Below are 23,855 nucleotides of genomic sequence, written 5' to 3' on the forward strand. Positions count from 1 at the left end.
TAAAAACATAACTGGTGATAATTTGGACCAGGCGTGTGAGTGTGTGTCCACATTGAGAAGACAATCTCATATTTTACATTCCCATGGGGGGAAAATCAGCTACTCTAGCAAGTCATACTCTGGCAGAGAAATCAAGTTGGGGCATCTGTCTCTCACTGTATCTCTTCTGCCCTTTGAAAGGCTAGGTGATAAAAAGCACTATATTAGTGCTCAGCTGGTATCTACTGGATGGTGACTTCAGGCCAGATGTGGTAAGCTAGGTGGCATGTGAATAATAAAGATCCTCAAAATGATTCTGGATGAATCGACACATTCATTGTTGAAAAAAAAATGAAACATGTTTTAAGTGCTTTCAGATTTATTTTGTTATATGTGCATATTCAAACACAGAAGTCAATATCGTTCATAAATATCTTTCATAAACATTTCAGTATTTATGCATATTCATTTTTCCATGCTCTTTGGTCATTCAGTCATTCAGAGGGAAGTTGGATGTGTAGTCAATCCTTTGTTTTTACCTACAAAATGGCTAATAAAGGACTTTCATCCTGTGGTCACAGTGACTATTAAAAATATTATGGAGGTACTTAGATCTATGATCCTAAATGATCCTTAAACAATATAAGCAAATTTGTCATAAACTTTTCCAAATACATTCTGCCCTCTCAACTTGTTTTTATTCTCCTGAGTGTCAAATCAAAGTTTGCTTCTGAAATCCAGCAGTTGAGACCCACAAAAGTAAATGAGGTGGTGGGACATTTTACTGCTAAGACACAAGGCCATGGACTTGGGAATGTGAGGTCACAGGGCAACAGCATGACTCCATGTGACAGCAGCACATTCTGGAGACTGCTCTGGTCAAGTATCCTGTACTGGAGGAAGGATATTTAATTCATGTTTTGGAATATAATTCTTTCATGACCCTTTCTTCCCTATAGATCTCTACACAACCCTATTCTTGTCTCAGAAACCTTAGGAGCAGAGCTGCAAAGTGGAGAAAGTTCTTTACTGACTTTAGGAACAGATACTAAAGAAGAGAGATATCCTCCTGTCTAAGGTAGTCTTGGAGGCACAAAGTAGCAGACTATGCAGCAGGCCCTAACTGGACCACAAATACTCCATTTTTCCCTCCAGCATTGCCACGTGCCCACTTACACCTTTTGACACTATTTAGTGCCTTTTCCCAAAGCACTCAATCACTCAACTTGCTTTTAAGAAGAATCAAGTAACTTATCTTAGGAAATTATAGAAAGCAGCAAATGTTCATAAATGAAAGCAAAGGTTTGCTGTAGAAATTTTGTATCCAGGATTTTAACTGGTTTAACCAAATCTAAATACTATAAATTTGTACCCACTATCATGGATGATATATCTTTATTCCAAGGTCCCTTTGAAGTTACTTTCAAAAGAAGGAATCTCTTCATTAAGTGTATTTTAGGTTTAACCTTGGAAAGTGGGTATCTCTTTTATTCTTCTTCAAATTTAAGTAAATTATCATTAAGCAACATTACTTAGGAAATGATCTGTTATTACCAATGCTGTACTAAACATACCCAATAATTAGCTTTTAGTCATGCTCTCAGAATATTTTGAATATTACAAAAGATTGTCAATTATCTTGAACTTTTTCCTTATCTTCCCCAGCTGTTTGTTTTTTAAATGTTTTTCCTACAAACTCCAGTAATGGTATTCCTGAGAATACATCTTGTGACAGTCTTATGCACATACATGTAGATACTTTTGCCAGAACACATAAACATTCAACACATTACATTCAACACACTTAAGGACACCTTAAATGGCACAGATGCACATATCTGCAAAAATCTCAGTAGTCCCAGTATGAAACCATTCCCACTCTGTAAGGCCCTGTTTCTCAGAGTGGATGCTTTTTTTTGCAAGGTACAATATTACTTAGCTTATTGAAAAAGTTTCTAGCAGACTTCCATACCCTAGAGTGAAGGAGTCAGGTTAAAAGGCAGACAGACCAGCAAAATCATTTTCAAAACAGCCCAATACATTTAAGATATATTATATATATATATATATATAAAGGTACTTATGATTCTTGTTGAGTATTCAACAATCTTCTTTGACTCCTATACAATTATACATAGAAAATCTGAATCAATCAAGAAACTGGAACAAAGCACAGACAGATAGAGACTCACGTAACCAACACTGATAATACCAGACATAAGGCCTCTAATGCTAATTGAGCAGCATCATTTTAACAGGCAAAATATATCAGTTTAGAATCAGAAAACCATTTACATGTCTACTTTTGCACTTACAGATTCTTTCAGCGTTAAGTGTAAGTAATGTGAAAATGTTACAAAACATTAGAGAGGCCATTTACCTCCTTAACTTTCTGATTGGTGGATTTTAAAGTTTTATTCTGTTATCATTAGTTCACTGATATCTTTAATTCTCTTATTGAATGGGATTATAACCATAAATTGTATCTGAAATTATGTCACAATATAAACTGTGCCTATTTAATAAGTCATTCTGAAAAAAAATAATTTTCCTTTGTGATTAGATTTATGTCTTCTTTTTATATACATATTCATCTCACAGCCAATAGTCAAACTTTAAACATATAGAATGTATTTTAAATTCATCTCAATGTGATCAACATCTGTTTAACTTCTACTTGAGAACTAAAACACACACTCAAACATACACACTAGCATATCAATTCACATATGTATATGAGCTTTTAATGCTTAGTACTTGTGTAACTGTTTTCTAATATAAACTGCTAAAATTTTAGAAATCAATTGTGAACATTTATGATGCCCAGCCCTTCAATAATCCACTTAAGTACTGGCCTCACAAGCCTGCTAAATTTTATACTTTTCTTGAAGTAACTGCACTTCAAGTTAAAGCCCTATTTGTAAAATATACAAGCTGTGTCTATGAAGGAATTGTTTACATTGCATTTTTTTCCTCATAAACTTAGATGTCCCAAAGATCATAAGAATATTTTACTATTGAGAAAAAGTTATTTTACTGATCTATCTCTAACACCACTACCATTATTGTATGAAAATATGCCCTCGAGGGCAGGCACAGAACATTGTAGGGAAAGTAATCACATTTCCCAGTAAATACTAATCTTGGCATTGATGTAATCAGGGCTCAGATAGGAATGCCAATTCTTTCAAACTATTATATTTATATTTAGTTTTTATAGTTGTATATCTGTTTAGGTGATTAATTCAGAATTATGTCTTATAATTTATAGAATGTTCTAAGTGATTGCTATGAAATGGAATGATTTTATGGCACTAAGCATCTTGATTTACAGTGAAAATGACAGTTGAAAAATAAATTTTGAAAGGTCCATAGCTCTAAAAATAGCAGTTTTTTCATCTAACTAGCTGTATTGTTGGCCAAAACAAAAACGACTACAGTTTTGTTATTTAGTCTCACCAATCAAATATTTTTCTTATTGATAAATAATCAATTATGTAAATTGCTACTTGCTTGGGCACCTGATTTACTAGTTTTGAAACTATAAAAATAAAACATTTTCATGAGATGTATAATGTGAATCCCCTTAAAAACTGCATTCTCTTTTTAGAACGTATTGTTAGTATTCCTATGAAAACAACACTGTAATAGAATATATTTTTAACTGCTCTAGGTAAGTCATAAACAATGTGCAGTTAAATGGCTCTTTCCCCTTATTCCTCCCTGGTTTTCATGGTGTTCTCATTACGACATTTTGCCATTGATTTTAAGATGTTTATAAAACACTAGGTGTTTTGGCAGCCAAATATACTTAGGTTTATGCTACCCACTGGCTATAAAGTGCTGTTTTATAATTAATCTTTTGTTAAAAGTGTTCAACTTTAAGCAGTACGGTTCCTTCTTGTCTTCACTGCATCTGCAGTGCTCACAATATTCAGAGCTAGACATGAGACTCGTCTAGGACTACATCTGTCCCCCCCAGTTCGGGGGGAGTAAAAGTGAACTGGCTGGACAGCAGAGGGTTCTCCATGCCATTTTCCTCGCTGATGTGAAGGACAGTGTCTCCATGCTGTATGAGGCTGGATGTCTCAAGGCCATTGAAGTCGTCAGGGTCAGAGAGTTGAGTAGAGAGGGGACTGTGTGCTGCAGCACCTGTTAGCTCTGTGTCCTCCTTTTCTCCTTCTTCAGTGAGGAGGGGCTCACTCTGTGATCAAGAGTATTGTAAGATAGGTAGGGTGAGTACCAGAGAAGAATATGAAAAAATGCTGTTGAGCTGTAACTGGACAAGAAATCAAAAGGTGAGCCCAGTTCTGGCCTTCATTCTAGAGAAGGTCTATATAGGTCCTTCTAGCTTTTAAAGCATAGGTTTTCTAACCTGTAATGTGAGCACTTTTTTTTTTTTTTTGGTCCTACTTATATATGCTGTAAAGATTAACTGAGATACTAATGATGGATGAAAATGCTTTTTTTAATTTTAATTTATTTTTTGAGGTAGGGTCTCACTCTAGCCCAGGCTGACCTGGAATTCACTATGGAGTCTCAGGGTGGCCTCGAACTCATGGTGATCCTCCTACCTCTGCTTCCCGAGGGCTGGGATTAAAGGCGTGCACCACCATGCCCGGCTCTGAAACAGCTTTTTAACAATTGAAGTCTATGCAGATATGTGTGATAATATTGCCTCTCTGATGGTGTTAACTACTACAGGAGAAGAATGTGATACCTGTAGGAATTTACTAATAAAAAACAAAAGAGGGCTGGAGAGATGGCGTAGCGGTTAAGCGCTTGCCTGTGAAGCCTAAGGACCCCGGTTCGAGGCTCGGTTCCCCAGGTCCCACGTTAGCCAGATGCACAAGGGGGTGCACGCGTCTGGAGTTCGTTTGCAGTGGCTGGAAGCCCTGGCGCGCCCATTCTCTCTCTCCCCCTCTATCTGTCTTTCTCTCTGTGTCTGTCGCTCTCAAATAAATAAATAAATAAAATTAAAAAAAAAAAGAAATATATCAAAACAATAAGAAGAAAATGATCAAAACAAAAACATTTTCCTCTGAGCTTCTAGGTCACAGAAGATTACATAAAAGTTTCACCTAAATTGGTCACTTCATTTGTTTTAATTGGACTGTTTTCAAGTATGTATTAAATGTCATTTTTTAGTAGTTATTTTAGCTGCAATTTTTTTAGGGTTTTTTAGAATCAAGAATACCAAGATTTAGCTGGGCATGGTGGTGCATGCCTTTAATCCCAGCACTCGGGAGGCAGAGGTAGGAGGATTGCTATGAGTTCAAGGTCACCCTGAGACTCCATAGTGAATTCCAGGTCAGCCTGGGCTAGAGTGAGACCCTACCTCAAACAAACAAACAAACAAGCAAACAAACAAACAAAAAGAATACCAAGATTTCTCTTGTTTTCTTAAGCATAGTTATATTCCTGATAATATATTTTAAATAGATTTTGTTTACAATGTCAGAACCTTGTGTGTCTGGATAACATGCTGCACACTCAGATCTTTTTAATTATATGGAATAAATCTGTAGATCTAAATAGTTCCTAGAAATAAGGATACAAGCCTTGCCTATTTCCATAGTGCCCTCACCTGCTTAGGTGACAGGCCATGGAGATCTGCAACAACTACAGTGGGTGAAGATGTGAGCACTGGTTTGTCCATTCCCTCAGGCTTCTTAGACAGGGCTGGGCTGCAGCCCTGTGGCTGGCTAGCAGTAGGAAGTGTGTCTTTGGGGGCAGCTGTTGGCTCTGGCTGAGCCTCAATGAAGGTCACAGATCGTTTCTGATCAGCTGTAAGTAAGAGAGGAGTCAGTAAATAAAGGAGAAATTGATTGTCTAAGCTTAACAATTGGCATTAGTTATTGGTTTTGGCTTTTCTTAATAAAGGCATTGCTAATTTATTAACAAAAGTGATCTTATTTGACTATTTTGCAGGTTTTGGTTTCATCTTCTTACACAGAATAGGACAAGGATATAGAAAATCCACTTTACGTAATTTATCTAAAGCAGGATTTTCAAAGAGCTCTAGGTGAGCTATTTGTAACAACAGATAACAGGATTTAAAAGTCCAAACCATTATTCACTATACCTTTATCTGCAGTAAGATATAGAATCATCTGAGCTCCTTGCTTAAGTCAAGAAAACACAACTTTCTATACTTAAATTTCAGAATATTAAAGGTTTACCTTGGGCTGTCCATTTCCCTAGGTTCACTGGGGTGGGGACAGAGGTTGGAGAAGGTGAGAAGAAAAAAAGTTTGTAAAATTTTCTAGGAAATTTAGCACCTCATCAAAGAAATGCTTGTCTGCGTCTGCTCAGTAAGTAGCCTTCCTGGCTGAGCTACCTGGCATAACGGCAATGGTAGGGTCAAGAAGGGATACAGGAGGCCTCACCAGCTGGCTTCGTTTTAGGCTGAATGCTCCTGCGTGTGGTGGACAGCCGAGCCCCATGGCGGTTTCTGGGTTCTGTCTGTGTCTTCTGCCTTGACAGTAGAGGACGCCTTAGCTAAAGAGAATGGGCAGAATGAAACTGGCAGAGTTTGACTACATGGGCGCAAATGCTGCTCAGATGGCTCTGGCTCCCAACTAGCACTCCTCCATAGAGCCTGAGGACATTTATATAGTTTGAAATTGCTAACTTGAGAATTTCAGAGAATAAAAATTTGATAGTTATTGTCAAAAGTTGTAACTAAACATAAACTAACTTTCAAAGAGGTTTATTCAAAACCTCAGCTACTGCAAAACATCTGGAACCTGAACCCATGCTGAGAAGCACCCCTGAAAGCAACAACATAGGGTCTTCATTTCAATTTTATTTAGAAAATAATGTGTGAGAGCTAGGCATGATGGTTCATATCTGTAAACCCAGTTCTTGGGAGGCCGAAGCAGGAAGATTGTGAATTTGACACTAGCCTGGACTACATAGTGACATCTTGTCCTCTGAAGATTCAGAGGAGGGAGAAAACCCCACCCCACCTAAGGAATTTGTAAAGGTGGTTGCCTTCTCCCTTCTTCCCAGGCTCGCTGTGTAGCCCAAGCTGGTGTCGAACTCCTGATCCTTGCCCCTCAGCCTCCTAAGTGTTGCTAATACAGGCACCGTGCGGCAATACTGAGCTGTAAAGATGATCTTTACTCCAATTTCAATTTCAAATCAAACATTAGTCTTAAAATAAGAAAGGATTTTGTCTTTGTCTCTCTGCAGAATCAGGTCCTCACTAATTATATTACAGATCTTCTACCATCAGTGAGCTTGAGGGGGAAAAAAAAAAAAGGTTACCGGAGGAGGAAAAAGAGATTATAGCCAGTTCACTTCACTGAGTAATCAGCTTTGTGTATAAAAAGATTCACATCTGAAATAGAGCACTGACTTGACTGTTTCTTACAATTGTTCTGCACTGCTTATTTTCAGGTAAGAGGGCAAAATATAAACTTTGTGAGCCCAGGCATTAACAATTACATAAGAGCTTCCATCTTACAAGAGCCTTTCAGGCTCTGCTTACCTGCCTCAGGCCCCTCTTCCTCCCCAGTGGCTGCTGAAGGAGGAGGCTCTGCTGGCCAGGTTCACTCTGTACACTTGCCACCCTGCCAAGCATCAACAACATTAGTCTACCGTACGGAAACTGCAGAAGATCCTCTGGTGGGTGTTAGCCAAAACCACTTCTATGGCACAGTCACTTCAAAGATACCATTATCTTTGAAGGATGGTTGGGAAAGAGTCCCTGGGGGTGGGGTTTTAAGGATTGGGAGGGAGGACAAGGCCTTGTAGCCCCAAGCTGCCAAAATTGAGATTGTGTTTTCAATCACTGATGCTGTATCTGTCGTTCAGCAAAGTGTTGGCTCAATCACACCCCTGGTTTGGAAGCCTGCAACAGGCTTAAGATGTCATATTCTAATCTCAATTTTTTTTCCCCAAGGGGAATGGAAAAGGTGGTGACAAACACACACAAACAACTCTTATCACACGGATTGGAACACCTTTTTTAAAGTTTCAGTTTAGATGAAAATAGCATGGACAAATGTCAAACACATCAGACACAGAATCCATTTGGGTGAAGGGGCACATTCAACACATGTTTGCAGCCTGAAGTCTCTGTGCCTACTGAGTAAATGCGTAGCCACACAGATAGACAATCCAAATGTATTTTTAAACAGGTTTCAGATTGAAGAGGCTGGCAAAGTAAATGTCATGACAACTCAGAAGGTTTAATGTCACCAGCTGCACTTGAGTGCAATAATCGGCTCCCCCCAAATTTACTGTGTATGTGTGTCTTTTGTAAGCAAAATTGACTACTGGCAGGGGCTGCTAGTTTAGTGTAGGATGAAATACTGACATGGGCCCATGATTCACTTTCATTCTGCATGCATGTGTCATAGGTATTTATAATGGGAGAGGGGATGAAAAAAGTAACACTGTTCCCCAGAGAACATTGTAATCCTGTGAATGATGCCAATGTGGTTATTTGGTTCATGGGTAATTAACTTCTGCTTTGCCTTTGCAAAAGGAGAGTCAGCTACAGATACTGTTAGAATAAAATATTCCATAGAGGAACCCAGATCCAGCAAGTGTCCAGGAAAAAAAATAAAACAAAGATTATATTTACTCATTCTTATTTTTGAAAATATGCTACTACGTACCTAGCTTTACTTTTAGGAAGACAAATTTGTGGAAGGATGGAAAATCAGATGTTTCTCATGTGTATTAATAATTAATAATCACAAAGTTTATAAAGTCCTGTTTGTCATTTTTTAAAGTCTAACTCATGTATTTTTACTAAAAGGAAATCAGTGATCCTCAAGTAATATTTGTCAAAGTTTCTATGAAATATAGGGATATGATTATATTCCTTGAGGTATGTAACACAGAATTCTACAGAGTATCAAAATCAGGTATTTTAAAATATTTTTGTTCTCATGAATATCAAGTTCACAAGAGTAATGTACTTTATTCTCATATGCATATATTTGACATTGTAGCATATATAGCTTTTCTAGGAAGATTAAACACCGCCCCAAAGGAACAATGCAATCAGTTCTGAAAATCAGTCCATATTATGTTGCTGTATGTCTATAATGACATCTCCTTTATAATTATACATTGAACATTTGTCCGTTAAGTTGAAAAGAGTAATTAACCATTTGCATAAAAGTAGAGAATTTCTCCTAATACCAAGCAAAGCTTTCATTGGAATGGATTCTTCATTGACATCTAAATGTGACCTCAGTTCCCTTGGCCATAAAGGGAGGTTGATACTTACCAACTACCTCCCATTAAGGTAGAGAAAAGAAGTTGGTTAATGTAAAATGGTTTGAACATGAAGAGTGATGTATATAGCATGCTTTCTTGTTTTACGTCTGATGTTTGCAATGAGTTTATTGCTTCTAGGATCCTAAAATGAGGTAGGTAATACAATATTTGGGAAATAATTGGGGTGAGAAAATGAATTCGAGGCTGTCCATTTGTCTTATTTTTGTTCATTAATCTTAGATTGTGAGAAAAAATGGTGCAAGAAAAGAAAAAATAAACATTACTAAGTGTGTTAAATGTCATAACATAATGGAAATTTCACAATGATTACTCTAAGGTAGGATCATGAATATCAGTTTTCTCTGTGGATAGAGAGGCATGCACCTAAGAAATATACCAAGGTTATTGCTTGAGCAATTGGCTATTCTATGTTGACAAGGTAGCACCTCATAGTGGAAGGCACCCATCAAAAATAAATTACAGAATATGGTTAGGGAAATATAGCCTAGCTGGTAAGTTATATTTTTTTCCCAGAAATATGATGCTAACATTTATATTTGTAACATCAGTGGATGCTTTACTGAATTGCACTAAGAGATACTAGTAATAAACAGCCAGAAATATTAAAACTGGAAGTGACTTATACAAACTGTTTCTTTTCAATGATATCAAACTGAAGTCATATAGAAATTAGGTTCAAGTTAGCATCTGCTTATACCATGTACTATTTTAGTTATATGTAGGATCTGTGATGCATGACTGTGAGATGTGTAATGCTAAAGTGAGAAAAGAGAAGGCCAGCATGTTTGTATGAAGCACCTATACATTACATCCCATTTTCTTATTTTAATTTTTTGAAGCAGTCCCATCAGTCTTTGCCTACCACATACATAATCATCAAAATTCTTTTCTATGTAGACTACTATATTTTATTTGATGATCTCAAAATATAAAATACTGTACTCAGACAACTGGATCATTTTTTAATAACTGCAATACGTATTTCCTATATCATAGTCATAAAAATAACTTTGAAAAAAGCCGAGACTTTTTCAAGATTTGCCAGAATAGTGGAACAAGTACTAGAAACGCTTAGGCAAAATATTGGTGCATTGGAATTTTTAATCCTTTGAATGCAAAGTGTCTGATTTCCAAACTTGGCCAAATAGGATGAACAATGAGGATAAAAGCAAATAAAACTTCCCAAACTGAAATTAACATCATACAACATATTTAGGAATAAATAAACTTTTAAGGGTAGAGAGGATGGTCTCATATAGCCAAGGCAGGCATGGAACTCAACATTCACCTGTCTCAGCCCTCTAAGTACTGGCATTACACTCATTCCTACCCTTGTATTTTGGAGTTGCTGAAAAATCCATCTATGGCAAACTATGCGATGGTCCTGATTTTAGAAAATAAATCCAGAGCTAATGTGACTCAAGCTTTTTACAAAATACAGTTCATATGCAGAGGGCAATGAAGTGATTTATGAGTTAGGGAAACTTAAGACAATCTTGCAAAAACAATCCTAATAAGGGTTAGGTCTTTTCCTGTCTCAGCATGGTGGTCTGGATTGTACTGTAAATATTTATTTCCTTATTATATACCCAAGAGTATTTCTTAAAATAAGGCATAAGTAAACAAAGTCACTCAATAATGCAAGAGTAATTCATATTTAAATTATAAAAATCGATTATGAATCAAAGTATTTTATAAATAAAAATGTAGGCAGAAGCACTGGGTTGCAACCGTGCATGGATAAGTAACTTAATATTTTTTATTGCTTTTATCTGTGCATTTGATTTCAGTTTCAGTTTGGCTATAGAACACTTGAGGAAGACTTTTTTATTTTTTTTTCGAGGTAGGGTCTCACTCACTATGTAGTCTCAGGGTGGCCTTGAACTCATGGCAATCCACCTACCTCCGCCTCCCAAGTGCTGGGACTAAAGGTGTGCGCCACCACACCCAGCAAGGAAGACTATTAAGACATGCAGCATAGCCATCTATGCTGAACAATTGCCTTGTGCTGGAGATGCATAAAGTCAGCACCAAGGGAACACAGACTTTGCATGGGATGGGAAAATTAAAAAAAAAAAATACTACCCACCCACACTCAATAAAAGATTATTTTTAATTGTCACAACACCCAAGGAAATAGTGTGAGTGAGTGCTGCAGAATCAACAAAATAGAGGATCGAATTGTATCAAAAGGAGAGAACTGGGCTGTATTTATTATGTAAGAACTAAGTTAGCAATAATAATATATCTGTCATAACACTTATTTTCTTAGCTGCCCATTTTTAGCTACATAAAAGATTGTTTAAATTTTTCTTTATACTTTGAATACTTTCCAAGTTTGCTTGCTTTGAGAATATAGATATATTAACATGAGATGGGTTTTTCCACATAGGTTATTTTTGTTTAATTTGACTTGTTCAAACTTGAGACACATTATTAATTTCCACTGTAATTTTTCTTATCAAATCAAATAGCATAGTAATTTCTTTATTAACTAGAGCTCACTATAAATTCCTACTTTTAAAATATTCTTACATGTCCAAACAAAATTGCATTCTCAAATGTAAACATCCAGGCTTAAAGATTTGGATGACCTCAGTATGCCTATTATTTTGGAGAGAACATATATCCATAGCATATGTGCATGTTCAAGGAAGGGTCAGGGAGGTGAATATGTATAACGATTTCCTATACTTCTCTTAGCAATACTATCTAAGAAAAAACATTCTTACATGGAATATTTCTTCCTTCCGTTAATTGCCAAGAGAAAGAACCAGAGAACAGTGTTGTAATAAGATCTCTTGGAATGGCTCTTTAAAAGATACATGTTAGCACAATTTAATAGAAATCTTAGTTTACAATCAGTACGTAAAATTTTTATTAGTCCCCATGGAAGTTAAGCAAAATAACTTGGTTTGTGTGAGAGGTTGGTGTGTGTGTGGGGGGTGGTGCGGGAGCAAAGGATGTGACTGGGTTTACTATCACTTCTTTACTCTGCTTCCTTGTAAGTTTGGGCCAAAATTTTGTTAGGACAACTTTGGGTATATTTTAGGTCCCAAGTTCTGAGATGTATGTTAAATGTAATTCACATAGCTGGTGCCTTACTCCTGTAGAATCTTCAGCATAAAGAATTTTCATGACACAAAAGAAGGCCTGGAAACAAAATATCAAAGCATACCATTTTGTAAACTCAACTCTTAATAGATGCCCAAAGTTCCTCTCCTCCAAAGAGAACTACGTGACACAATGGAATTCAAGAGATACAGTTTGCATATGGCAAAGGTGGATGTGCTACTGATTGGTGGAATGCCTCTGAGTGAATGGAATAATTTCAGAATCCAATGTGAATTGCTCATTTCTTAATAACCATATCTGGGTCTAGTGACTAATGCCAAAACACAACAGTTACAGGAACAACACATCAATGACAGTTAAGACAAAATTGATTACTTCAGCAGAAGATAAAATCTGTAGCTTTGGCTTGGAACTAGTATCATGAACTTTGCTTTGATAATGGACTCAGGGCAAACTGAATTAGTATAGGTAGTTCCAGTCATTTGAACTATGACTCTGCCAGAGAAAGCCAAATCCTTTGGAGAATCCATAAAAGCAAACTTCAGCTCATGCCTTTTCTTACAAATCCCAGACTACTACTTATACTCAGCAAACATAGAATTGGGCTAATTAGAAGAGCCCCAGCACAAAGCTATCTAAATGGAAATCTGACTTAATATTCCCTACTCCTAGTAGGCCACTAATATTGCCTTCCAAAATTAAGGTTCTTCTATTCCACATGTAATTTTAAGCATTAAACAACTGTGTTTTTCAAAGGCAGTGGTCACTCTACTAAACTTGAATCAGAGCTTAGAAAACTCTGTAAAGAATTAAGGAAAATCTTGAGGACTGTTGTTTTCCAAATTCCTACTGCTAGTGGAATTGTTTGCACCAGGCAGCACTTCCACATTTACCACAATAAGAGACTGATCTGTCAAGGCAAGGGCTAGCAAACACAAATGAATGTTATGAATAATGGATTCAGTTAAAAAATAGACCTGATGATGGACTAAATTTCCCATTTTCAATTGCAAAAGAAAATGTGAAATCTGAATGAGATACAAAGAAAACAAAAGACAACCTTTCACAGGACTGGCCTCTCAACATTTCCTCATCTTTGTAATAAAGCAATAAACATGGGCATATTATACTCGCTACATAATGCAAACCTGGAAGGGAAGTTTTTCTCTTGAGATGAAGCAAAGACAGTCTAAGGATGAACAAGAAGCATTGCCCCTAATGAGGATTAGTTGAGAGGTGTCAATCAACAGCACAAGATTAGGAATGTTTGACGTGGTATATCTGAGTGTTAAAGGTGCAGTCCCCTTATCTGAAGCTTGAAAACAATCTTTAGATATATTGTTTGCATCATACGATTTGTATTACTATATATAGGAGAAAATTGTGCCTGATATTTCCTGGTAAATTTTTGAGTCATCTTTGAAAAAATATTCTTTATATGTGTTTGAACAAGCTACAATAATAGTCTGCCAAATGGCATGCATCAAAGAGAAGTAATTATATAATTGTAGTGAGATTGCTGTTCTTATAGCATCATTATCTTACAATCCATAATACAGGCTAAAAGACCTGATTCAATTTTGTGCAGGAGATTTCTGCTGAGAAAGAATTGTATTAAAAGGCCTCCACAAAGCAATTCTTAATTAATATCAGTGTGGGAAGGAATGATTAGATGGGAGAAATTTAACAGCTGGCATATCAAACTTGGAGGAGAGTGCTCTAGGGTTTGTACCCAGGGTCTTGAACATGCTACACATGTGCTCTACCACTGTGCTATGCCCTTTGCCCCTGGCATATCAATCTTTTTTTGACACCCATGGTTCAAGCCCTATAGAGATTTCTACAGGTTATTTTTAATTTTAAATCAAAGTTTTAGGTTGCTGTGATTTCTGAAACTGAACATGAGGGAGGGCTTGCTACACCTTTGACTTCCAGGCTCTTGTGTTCATGAACAACAAAGGGCAAGAAATGGAAATAGGTACCAAGACGGGGCAAGAGAAGACAGAGGAGACAGAGAGACAGAGGTGACAGGGAACAGCTAGTTTCCCAGCACAGACACCAATACACAGGTAGTGTTGACACTGTACCTAGAGAGGCTGCCCTCAGCGGCCAGGCCCTGGGAGTCATCGAGGACATTAGGTTCACTGCAGGAGGGGTAGGGAGATGAAGCATTTAGGGAAAGAAAATGAAAGGAAAAAAGAAAGAAAAAAGAAGAAAGCATGCAATTTTTTTGTTCCCAAGAACTGAAAAAAAAAAAAAATTAACAGAACAAGGAAGGAAAAGGAGACAGTCAACCATTTCACCTTGTGCTGGTTTGTCAAGACATAGGACTCAAGGTAATGGGGAAGGAAGGACTTTGGATGGATACGACTCTCAAAGGAGTGGTCTATTTGCTGATCAAGAGTTAAAATGAGCTCCAAATGGACACATGAGCTCTGAAATGCATCACAGAGTAAATCTGTAGAAGATGAAACTCATTGTTTGGTAACCATTTGGCCAGAAGGTAACTGTTTTGATCTTGCCTTGTGGACATGGAGTTTTGCTGACCACCTCTGAGTTGTACACGCTAGCATAATCGCACAGAAACCACTTACCATGAATCGTCACAGCCAAACTCTTAGAGCTGATGCCATTAAGAAAAGCAAAGAAATAACCCAACTTTCCCTGATAATTTAGCAGTGAAAATGTAAGTAAACAAATGGAAGATATTTTCAAAACTTTATATAGAACTCACATTTACCTCCCTACTCTGCATCATCTAAGAAACCTGTCAGGTTGGTGAGAGAATAATTAAATAGTCTATCATTTTATTTGGAGGTAGCTTAACTGAGGTATGTGAACACAATGGTGTTATTGTTTACCTGTCTCTTCCTTGGTGCCTAGGATTAAGCATAGTAAGGCACTCAAAAATATTTATTAAATTGTGTATTTAGAATTAAATATCTGGAAAAGTGGAGTGCCTGTTCTCAGAGAATTGGTGCTTACATAAGTGCAAAATAGTCTCTGTTCCCAAGCAGAGGCTCATTTCCTCTAATGTACGGACAGTGCTGCCTTCACTAGTATTCCAAAATAGGTCTCAATTTGGTTTGTTGTTACATTATTTTAAACTTCTGGTATACTTGTCTACTAAAAAAATAGTTTCCCTAAGCAAGGTGATCCATTAGTATATATGTAGAAAAGGAAACGATGGTCTGGGTTATTTTTGATCAATACCCTATCACATCGCCTCCCCTTCATAAAAAAGGTTCTTATCATTGAGCCTTGTTCCCAGCCCCTAACAAGTTTCTGTTTAAAACTCAGTCCATAGTTTACCAAAAAAAAGCTTGAATAAACTGCTAATTTTATTCTTGATATAACCTTGCATATTTTAGCAACTAAAAATACTAGTTATCAACATAATTTCTTATATGATTTTCAATCTTTCTGAGCAGGTTATTTGGCTCTTTGGTTGTACATTTTACTTATTAAACTTCCTTTACAAAAAAATTACCAAATGTTAGGAAAAAATCTCTTATAATGAAAGAAATTCTTACATTACATTGAAATTCTCACAATAATTGAATAGTACTTACATAAGCATTACTCTGTTTGAAGTGTGCAGTGCACTTATTTACTTACATCTGTTTTCATTGTCCTTATTACCTAATGTTCTTCAAGTTTTGGCTGTTTTTCCCCAACTTCATTTTATCTGTGTAGCTAATAAACTTTTAGTTAAAGGATTTAGGTACAGTATAATTATTACTACATATAAACTGGTTTTATCTGAATATGACCACATGTTCTGACTCTGACTTTTATTATTTTCCTATGTGTGAGTTGTACACATTGACTGGTAGGTATTTTATTTATTTATTTATTTATTTATTTATTTATTTAGACTGGTAGGTATTTAAAACAGACCACAGGGAGTAAGAATATGGCTTAGATATAGGGTACTTGCATGGCATGTACAAATCTATGGCTTCAATGCCAGCACTGAAACAATATAATAAAAAAATGAACAATACACTAACATCAGAATGCCAATTCTTTTAAAGGATTTATTTCCAGAAGTGAAAATATCAGTTCCTTTTTAAAAACAGATTTTTAAACTTCTATCAAATTATTTTCTATATTATACTTTTATTTAAAAACTTTAAAATTCAGAAATAAGTGCTTATTTTAACTTCAATTTTAAATGTTCCTGTTTTTTTCCAAGTAGTAAAAGCTAAAAAGATTCCTAAATGGATTTTGAAACATAATCTTATATGGCAGAGACTACATAAAGACAATAGTTAAAGGGTTTAATCATTGAATCTTAGAGTTGTAGATATAAAAGTTACCTTGTAGATCATTTTAGCCAACCTATTCATTTCATAGAGTTAAGCACTGTGAGCTACCCTTAAGTGACCTTCCCAAGAGCTACATACAGTGGCATAGGCTCTTTTCTGCTTTGTTAACCATTCCAATTTGTAGCTGAATACTAATGGCAAAAAAAGAAAACCATGCCTAAACTTTTCCTAGTTCAATCCTGTCCTACACTTCTGCCAAATCCTTATGATTATCTGGCCTAGTGACAATATAAGAATGTCATTTGACCAACAGAAAGAAGGTCTTGTAACTTTTTGTAGACATGTAAGGTCACTAAAGTTGGAGACTCTTAAAGTAGCCTGGCTTAGAAAACTTGCAAATTACTACCTTAAGGAACCTAGTGGGAAAGTCCTTTGTTGAATGGTCTACATAGATCTATAATCATTGCTTGCTTCTCCTTCAGTCTTTGTAGTCTTTGTGAGTGTACTTCAGAAACTTCCTTTGCCCCAGGTGCAGAGAGTTAGCCAGTCATAGCCCTTTACCTTTGGCTGGGTAACATGCCCACCTCAGCCTGAGGTGCAGACATGCTGGAGACATGGCTGGAGAACCGCCTCCTTCCAATGGCGCTCAAGAGGTAAGCTTCCTGCTCACTTACCACACTGGGCATGCTTACAGAATCATCTGAAAGTGGCAAAGTAATTGAGTGTTATAAAAGTCATGATACTTGGCAGAAAACCAATCAAAGGTAGGTGTGAATTCAATCGCTGACTTGAGTACAACCTCAGGCTGTCTCTAAAACTTAAGTGTCATTGGTGCCTTTGCCAGGTGAAAACCTAAAATCAAAACCAGACCACTGACAATTCTTCATGTCTATTCATCTATCATCCTCCCACATTAGAACAGCCTTCATGAAGCAAATGTAAACTTCTTGTTTAAATTTTGCAAGTATTTGTTTGTAAAAACCAACAAACATATTTGAACTAGTGATTTCAGAAAAGATAGAATATCCATAAACACTATAAGATTATTCAGGGATAGCTTAATAGGGAGTTTTGAAAACATGAAAATCTCTTCAGTACATTTAATGATTTCTACACTGCTATGGGAAAAACTTTTAGATAGCATAGGAAAATTTGCAAACTTTAACATTCAGAAATAAGTGCTTATTTTAATCTAAAATTTCAATATGTATTATCTTCCTCATGGAAGCAGAAATTAATGTACTCAAATCCATATGAATGTTAACTTTGCACAGTATTTGTGTCAAGGTAGGCTCATAGTAAGTAAAATAATACCTTGTGTTGCTAAAAAAGTATATGGGAGGGGGCTTGGGAATTGGCTCATTGGGTAAGAGTGTTGCTCATAACCCTAAAGACCTGAGTTTGATTCCCAGCTCCCATGAAAAAGGCTGGGTATGGTCCCACATGCCCAGTGCTGAAGGTGGCTGAGACAGACGAATTGCTTGGGTCTCAGCCATTATTAAAAAAAAATGAAGCTCCAGGTTCCATGAAAGACTCTGTCTCAAAAAAACAAAACAAAACAAAATAAAACAACAAAACGAACAAACAAACAAGCAAAAAACAGGGTGGAAAAGCATTATAGGATAACACTTTATCTATTCCTCTGCCCTCCACATGCTTCTGCCCATAGGCATGTATACCCCACATGCACATATACACACATATAAAAATGCACATGGAAGTTTGAATGTATTTTAATAAGATCATCTAATACTATTTATGTAGATCATCCCAAGTTATATTTATTACTGAACTTATTTCAAGTAAATGTCATGAATATGAAAAGTGCTATAAATTTTAATTTGAGGTACAATGACGGACTTGCAATTGAATCTTGACATGATATAGTATTTCCCTTTCACTTGTAATCACAGAGAAGTTAAAGAATGAAAACATGATGGGCTGTGTTTTATTTCTACAAAGGCCTTTCATAGATGTCTTTGGTTTTCCGTCTTTATTTTAACTTATGTAACTTACTCCTCCAATCTTTGTTTGGAGAATAGACTTGTGCTGTTTTCTGTAATGCTTTATGTCTTATATTTCCTTGCTTCTGACAGGTCTTAATACAGATTAGTGGAAAATAGTATAATTTAAAATAATTAATCTGGCTTTCATAAACCTCCCATGTCATAGCTATATTGTACCATTATGAACAACTTTATTTTCTTTGGAATGATTGTGATGTCAGAGAGGAATTTCTGCAAAGAATGGTATGCCTTTGATCTCCTGACCCTCATCACTGTCTGACAGTTGACTTCTGCTCAATGATATCTTCCTTTGTGTCTCCTCTATTTTTCTTCCCTAACTCCTTCCTACTGGCTAAGTCATATACTTATCACAATTTACCTGAGAAATAAAAGTTAGTCGTAGGAATATTAGGAGGCATTATTTTATATCATAAAAAATATGCTGGAGGGGCTATAGAGATTGCTCAGTGGTTAAAGGTACTTATTTGCAAAGCCTGATGGCCTTGGTTCAGTTTCACAGTATCCACATAAAACCAGATGCACAAAGGATGCACAAAGTGGTGCATGTGTCTGGAGTTCATTTGTAGCAGCAGGAAGTCCTGGCATCCCCTCCACTCAAATAAATATATATTTTCTTACATGCTGGGAGAGAATACTTCATGCATCAAAGGTAGATGGAATTTAGTTTAAGCTATTTATTGTGCCAAGATTTATATTTACTTTAAATTGTTCATCCTTATCTCTTACATTGTGTTTCCTTAGTCAAGATTTTTCAAGATTTTACTAATTACAGCTCTGGTAAATTTCTATGTTCAATTAGCAGGACAACTTAGATGCAAGTATGTCTACAGATTATCTATAATGTAATTATCATTTTATCTGACTAACTGCCAAACTAAATCTGGAAATGTTACTGAAAAGTATGTTTTATGAAGCACATATTACTTTTCCTCTCTTATAAACTCCACTGAACAAGGACATTAAAATACATTCATTCTTCTTAATGAATTAAAATCCGAAATCTGACTTCTATTTCCTTTTTTCATTTAGTTCAGAGAGGGGTTTTTGTGGTTACTTGGTATGGAGAGGCTCTGAGAGGAGCTTAGATTTTACTTTCATTCTTAAGGCACTGAAAATACAACTTTGCAGTAAGCATTATATAAATGCACCTGAAAACACAAGTTAAAAACAGTGCAATTTATGGAAACTTTTATTCTGCTTTTGCTTTTTAAACATGCAGTGGTTATGCATATATGAGCAGTGTTTCTTGATGGGATATTTTCTATTTCAAAACACAAAATTGGGGATGGAGGGATGGCTTAGCAGTTAAGGCATTTGTCTGCAAAGCCAAATGACCCAGGTTTGATTCCCCAAGACCCACATTAGCCACATACACAAGGTGGCATATGCATCTGGCATTCATTTGCAGTGGTTTAGGCCCTGGCATGCCCATTCTCTCTCTCTCTCTCTCTCTCTCTCTCTGTCAAATAAATAAATCAATAAAAATAAAAATATTATTTAAAAGGACACAATTTTTAGTGCATGCATTAGTGAGGAGTTTCTAAACTCAAACTGGAGTTGTTTTCCCTGAAGGCATGTTGCTAAATTCATTCTGACTGGCATAAGCACATGGTCTTTTCTGAGTCTTATACTTCTCCCACTTTTCATTGCCCAGTGGGATAATGTGTGTGCTGCTCAACCCCCTGGTCAAGGAGAGAGATGAACAAGTTATGACTCCATGGTTTACTTAATTTTATTTTTATTTATGTATTTGAGAGGGAGAAAAAGAGGGAGAGAAAGAGAAAGAGAAAGAGAGAGAGAGAGAGAGAGAGAGAGAGAGAAAGAGAGAATGGGCATGCTAGGGTCTCCAGCCACTGTAATGAACTCTGGATGCATGTGCCCCTTTGTACATCTGGCTTATGTGGGTCCTGGGGAATTAAACCTGGGTCCTTTGGCTTTGCAAGCAAGTATTTTAACTGCTAAGCCATCCCTTCAGCCTTTCCCACAGTTTAAATGAGAGATACTAGAAAAGGTTGGGCAAATAAATAATTAAGGGTCACAACTATCTTGTCAGACAACAGTGGAATAGAATTATAAATCAATAGCTAGAGAAGTTTCAGTAATTATATAAATAATTGCACACTGAAAAATATACTATTAAATGAACAGTGGATGATTGAAGAAGTCAGGGAGGAATTAAAAAAATTCTGTCTATTAAGAACAATAACACAACCTACCATATACAATCAAGGAGGTTATAAACAGGAAAGTTTACAGCCATAAGTGGTCACATTAAAAATTCAAAGAGGAGCTAAGCATGGTGGCCCATGCCTTGAATCCCAGCACTCAGGAGGCATAGGTAGGATGATCACTATGAGTTCAAGAGAAGCCTGAGACTAGTGAATTCAGTGTCAGTCTGGGCTAGAGTGAGACCTTACCAAGAAAAACAAAATAAACAAACAAACAAAAAAAATCAAATGAGGGCTAGAGAAAGCTCAGCATGTAAGTGTGCTTTCTGCACAAGCATGCGGGCCTAAGGGGGTTTGATACTACCTGAGTTTGAATCTCCAGATCCCAGGTGGGTGTGGCCATGTTTGCCTGTAACCCAGTCCCACAAAGGGGAAGAAGGACTGGGGAATCTAGGCTGACACAAAACAGCAAGCTCTGATTTCAGTAAGAGACTGGCTCAAATAAGAAGTGGCCAAGGAGCAAAGGAGCATGACACCTGACATCTTGCTATACTGCCACCACAGGCAAGCGTCTTCTGCCACAGGTGACTGCATGGGGAGTTGCAAGGGACACACACACACACACACACACACACACACACACACACACACAAATTTAAAGAGATCTCAAACAATTTAATGATGCCATTGAAGGGCTAGAAAAACAACAGGAAGCTAATCCCAAACCCAGTACATGGCAAGAAATAATGCAGTTCATGGCTAAATTTAATGAAATAAAGGCTAAAAGAACAATAAACAGGCCAATGAGATGGCCGAGACGTTAAAGACAGTTGCTTGTAAAGCCTGTTGGCCTGGAATTGAATCCTCAGTGCCCATGTCAAGCCAGATGCACAAAGTGGGTACATGCATCTGGAGTTCGTTTACAGTGGCACATCTATTCTCATTTTCCCTTTCTTTCTCTCTCTCCCTCCACTTTTCTCCCTCTCTCCCTTCTTCCTCCCATCCCTCCCTCTCTCTTTTTCTTTTTCTCAAATATATAAGTATATTTAAGAAAAGATTACACAAAATCAACCAAACAAAGAGCTGGTTCTTTGGAAAAATTAACAAGATTGACAATCCCTAGCTAAACTAACCAAAAGAGAGAAAAGACCCAAATAAATAAGAGAGATGAAAATGGTATTGTCACCACAGATACCAATGAATTTCAGAAAATCATTGAGAAATACTATCAAAACTTATGTTCCAAAAAGATGGACAATCTGGATGAAATGAATAATTTTTTTTTTGTTTGTTTGTTTTCTGAGGTAGGGTCTCATTCCAGCTCAGGCTGACCTGGAATTCACTATGTAGTTTCAGGGTGGCCTCAAACTCATGGAAATCCTCCTACATCTGCCTTCTAAGTGATGGGATTAAAGGTGTGTGCCACCATGCCTGGCTGAAATGAATAAACTTTTAAATACATGTGACCCACCAAATTAAAGCTAGAAGATATAAATAATTTAAACAGACCCATAACAAACATTGAGATTGAAGCAGTAATTAAGTCACCCCAAAAAAGCAACAAGCAGGACCAGATGGATGCATACCAATTTCTTTCAAACTTCCAAGGGATATCTAATACCAACAACTTTTTACAAAATAGAAAGGGGAAAAATACTGGGAAAGAAATTAGGAAAAAATATCCCATTTACAATAGCTCCCCCACAAAAGTATCTAGGAATAAACCTTATCCAGGATTTGAAAGACCTCTACAAAGAAAACTTTAAGATACTGAAAAAAGAAAGAAAGGAAAATATCAACATCTGAGAGAACTTCCATGTTCCTGAAGTTGTAGATTCAACATTGTGAAAATGGCTACCAAAACCAAATCTACATACAGTTCAATACAATTCTCATCAAACTTCCAATGATATTCTTTTCAGGATCAGGAAAAAGTCTTCTATCAATTCGTATAGAAACACAAAAGAGCACTCATAGCCAAAGTAAACGTATGTAGAAAGAGCACCTCTGAGGTGTCACAATTCCTGACCTAAATATTTACCACAGAGCCATACTGACAATGACAGCATGAAACTGGTACAAAAACAGATACACAGACCAATAAAGTAGAATAGAGGACCCAGAAGTAAACCCATTCAACTATGGTCATGTGATTTATTATCTTTTTTATGGTTTTGGTTTTTTGAGGTAGGGTCTCGCTCTGGTCCAGGCTGACCTGGAATTAACTATGTAGTCTCAGGGTGGCCTCGAACTCATGGTGATCCTCCTACCTCTGCCTGCAGAGTGTTCGGATTAAGGGTGTGTGCCACCATGCCTGGTCACCTGATTTTTGACAAGGGTATTAAAAATACACACTGGAACAAAGATAGCCTATTTAACAGATGATGCTGGCAAAACTGGAACTGTACTTGCAGAAGGATGAAATTAGGGCTACATCTTTCACCCTGCATGAAATCCAGTTAAAAGGAGCAACAACCTTTATGTAAAACCAGAAACACTGAAAATTGCAAGAGAATTACATAGGCAATATGCTGGAATTTATGTAAGACCTCTCTAAAGAGGTCTCCAGTAGCACAGGAAATAGTCTAAGAATCAACAAAGGGGACTACATAAAATTGAAAAATTTCTTCACACCAAAGGAAACTATCACCAGAGCAAACAAAAAGTCTACAGAATGGGAGGAAATCTTTGCCAACCATTCCTCTGTTGGGGGGGGGGTTGATAATCTACAATAAATAACTTCAAAAATTAAATATCAACAAAACCAAAACTGCCAATCAATACATGGGCTAATAAAATGAAAAGATAATACTCAAAAGAAGAAACACTAATGATCTAGATAATATAAAAAATGTTCAACATCCTTAGCCATTGGGAAATGCAAATTAAAACCACTTTGAGATTTAATCTAACTGCAGCAAAATGGCTATTATCGAGAATACCAACAACAAATGTTGGTGAGGTTGTGAACCAAGGGAACCTCTTGTTTACTGTTGGTGGGAATGTAAATTGGTGCATACATTATGGAAATCAATGCAGAGATTTCTCAAAAAGTTCAAAATTGAACACCGTAT

General features: G+C 36.6%; 1 protein-coding gene across 5 annotated transcripts in view; it reads right to left on the reverse strand.

Moving 5' to 3' along the window:
* Positions 1-340: 340 nt before the first annotated feature.
* The window catches only part of Unc80 (unc-80 homolog, NALCN channel complex subunit), a 192,046-nt gene continuing 168,531 nt past the window's right edge, over positions 341-23,855 (reverse strand). For 4 of the 5 annotated variants that reach the window (XM_004653522.2, XM_045147565.1, XM_004653523.2 and 1 more), the window contains 6 exons: positions 17,148-17,286; positions 14,403-14,459; positions 7,475-7,556; positions 6,369-6,480; positions 5,567-5,766; positions 341-4,183 (listed from right to left, as the gene is read on the reverse strand). In XM_004653522.2, coding sequence (XP_004653579.2) covers positions 3,920-4,183; positions 5,567-5,766; positions 6,369-6,480; positions 7,475-7,556; positions 14,403-14,459; positions 17,148-17,286 — 854 coding nt within the window. In that variant the 3' untranslated portion in view covers positions 341-3,919. The remainder of the gene's footprint in view (positions 4,184-5,566; positions 5,767-6,368; positions 6,481-7,474; positions 7,557-14,402; positions 14,460-17,147; positions 17,287-23,855) is intronic. The other variant, XM_004653524.2, reaches the window with a different exon arrangement.

The sequence above is a fragment of the Jaculus jaculus genome, chromosome 4, assembly GCF_020740685.1.
Source record: "Jaculus jaculus isolate mJacJac1 chromosome 4, mJacJac1.mat.Y.cur, whole genome shotgun sequence".
NCBI classification, from domain to species: Eukaryota; Metazoa; Chordata; class Mammalia; order Rodentia; family Dipodidae; genus Jaculus; species Jaculus jaculus.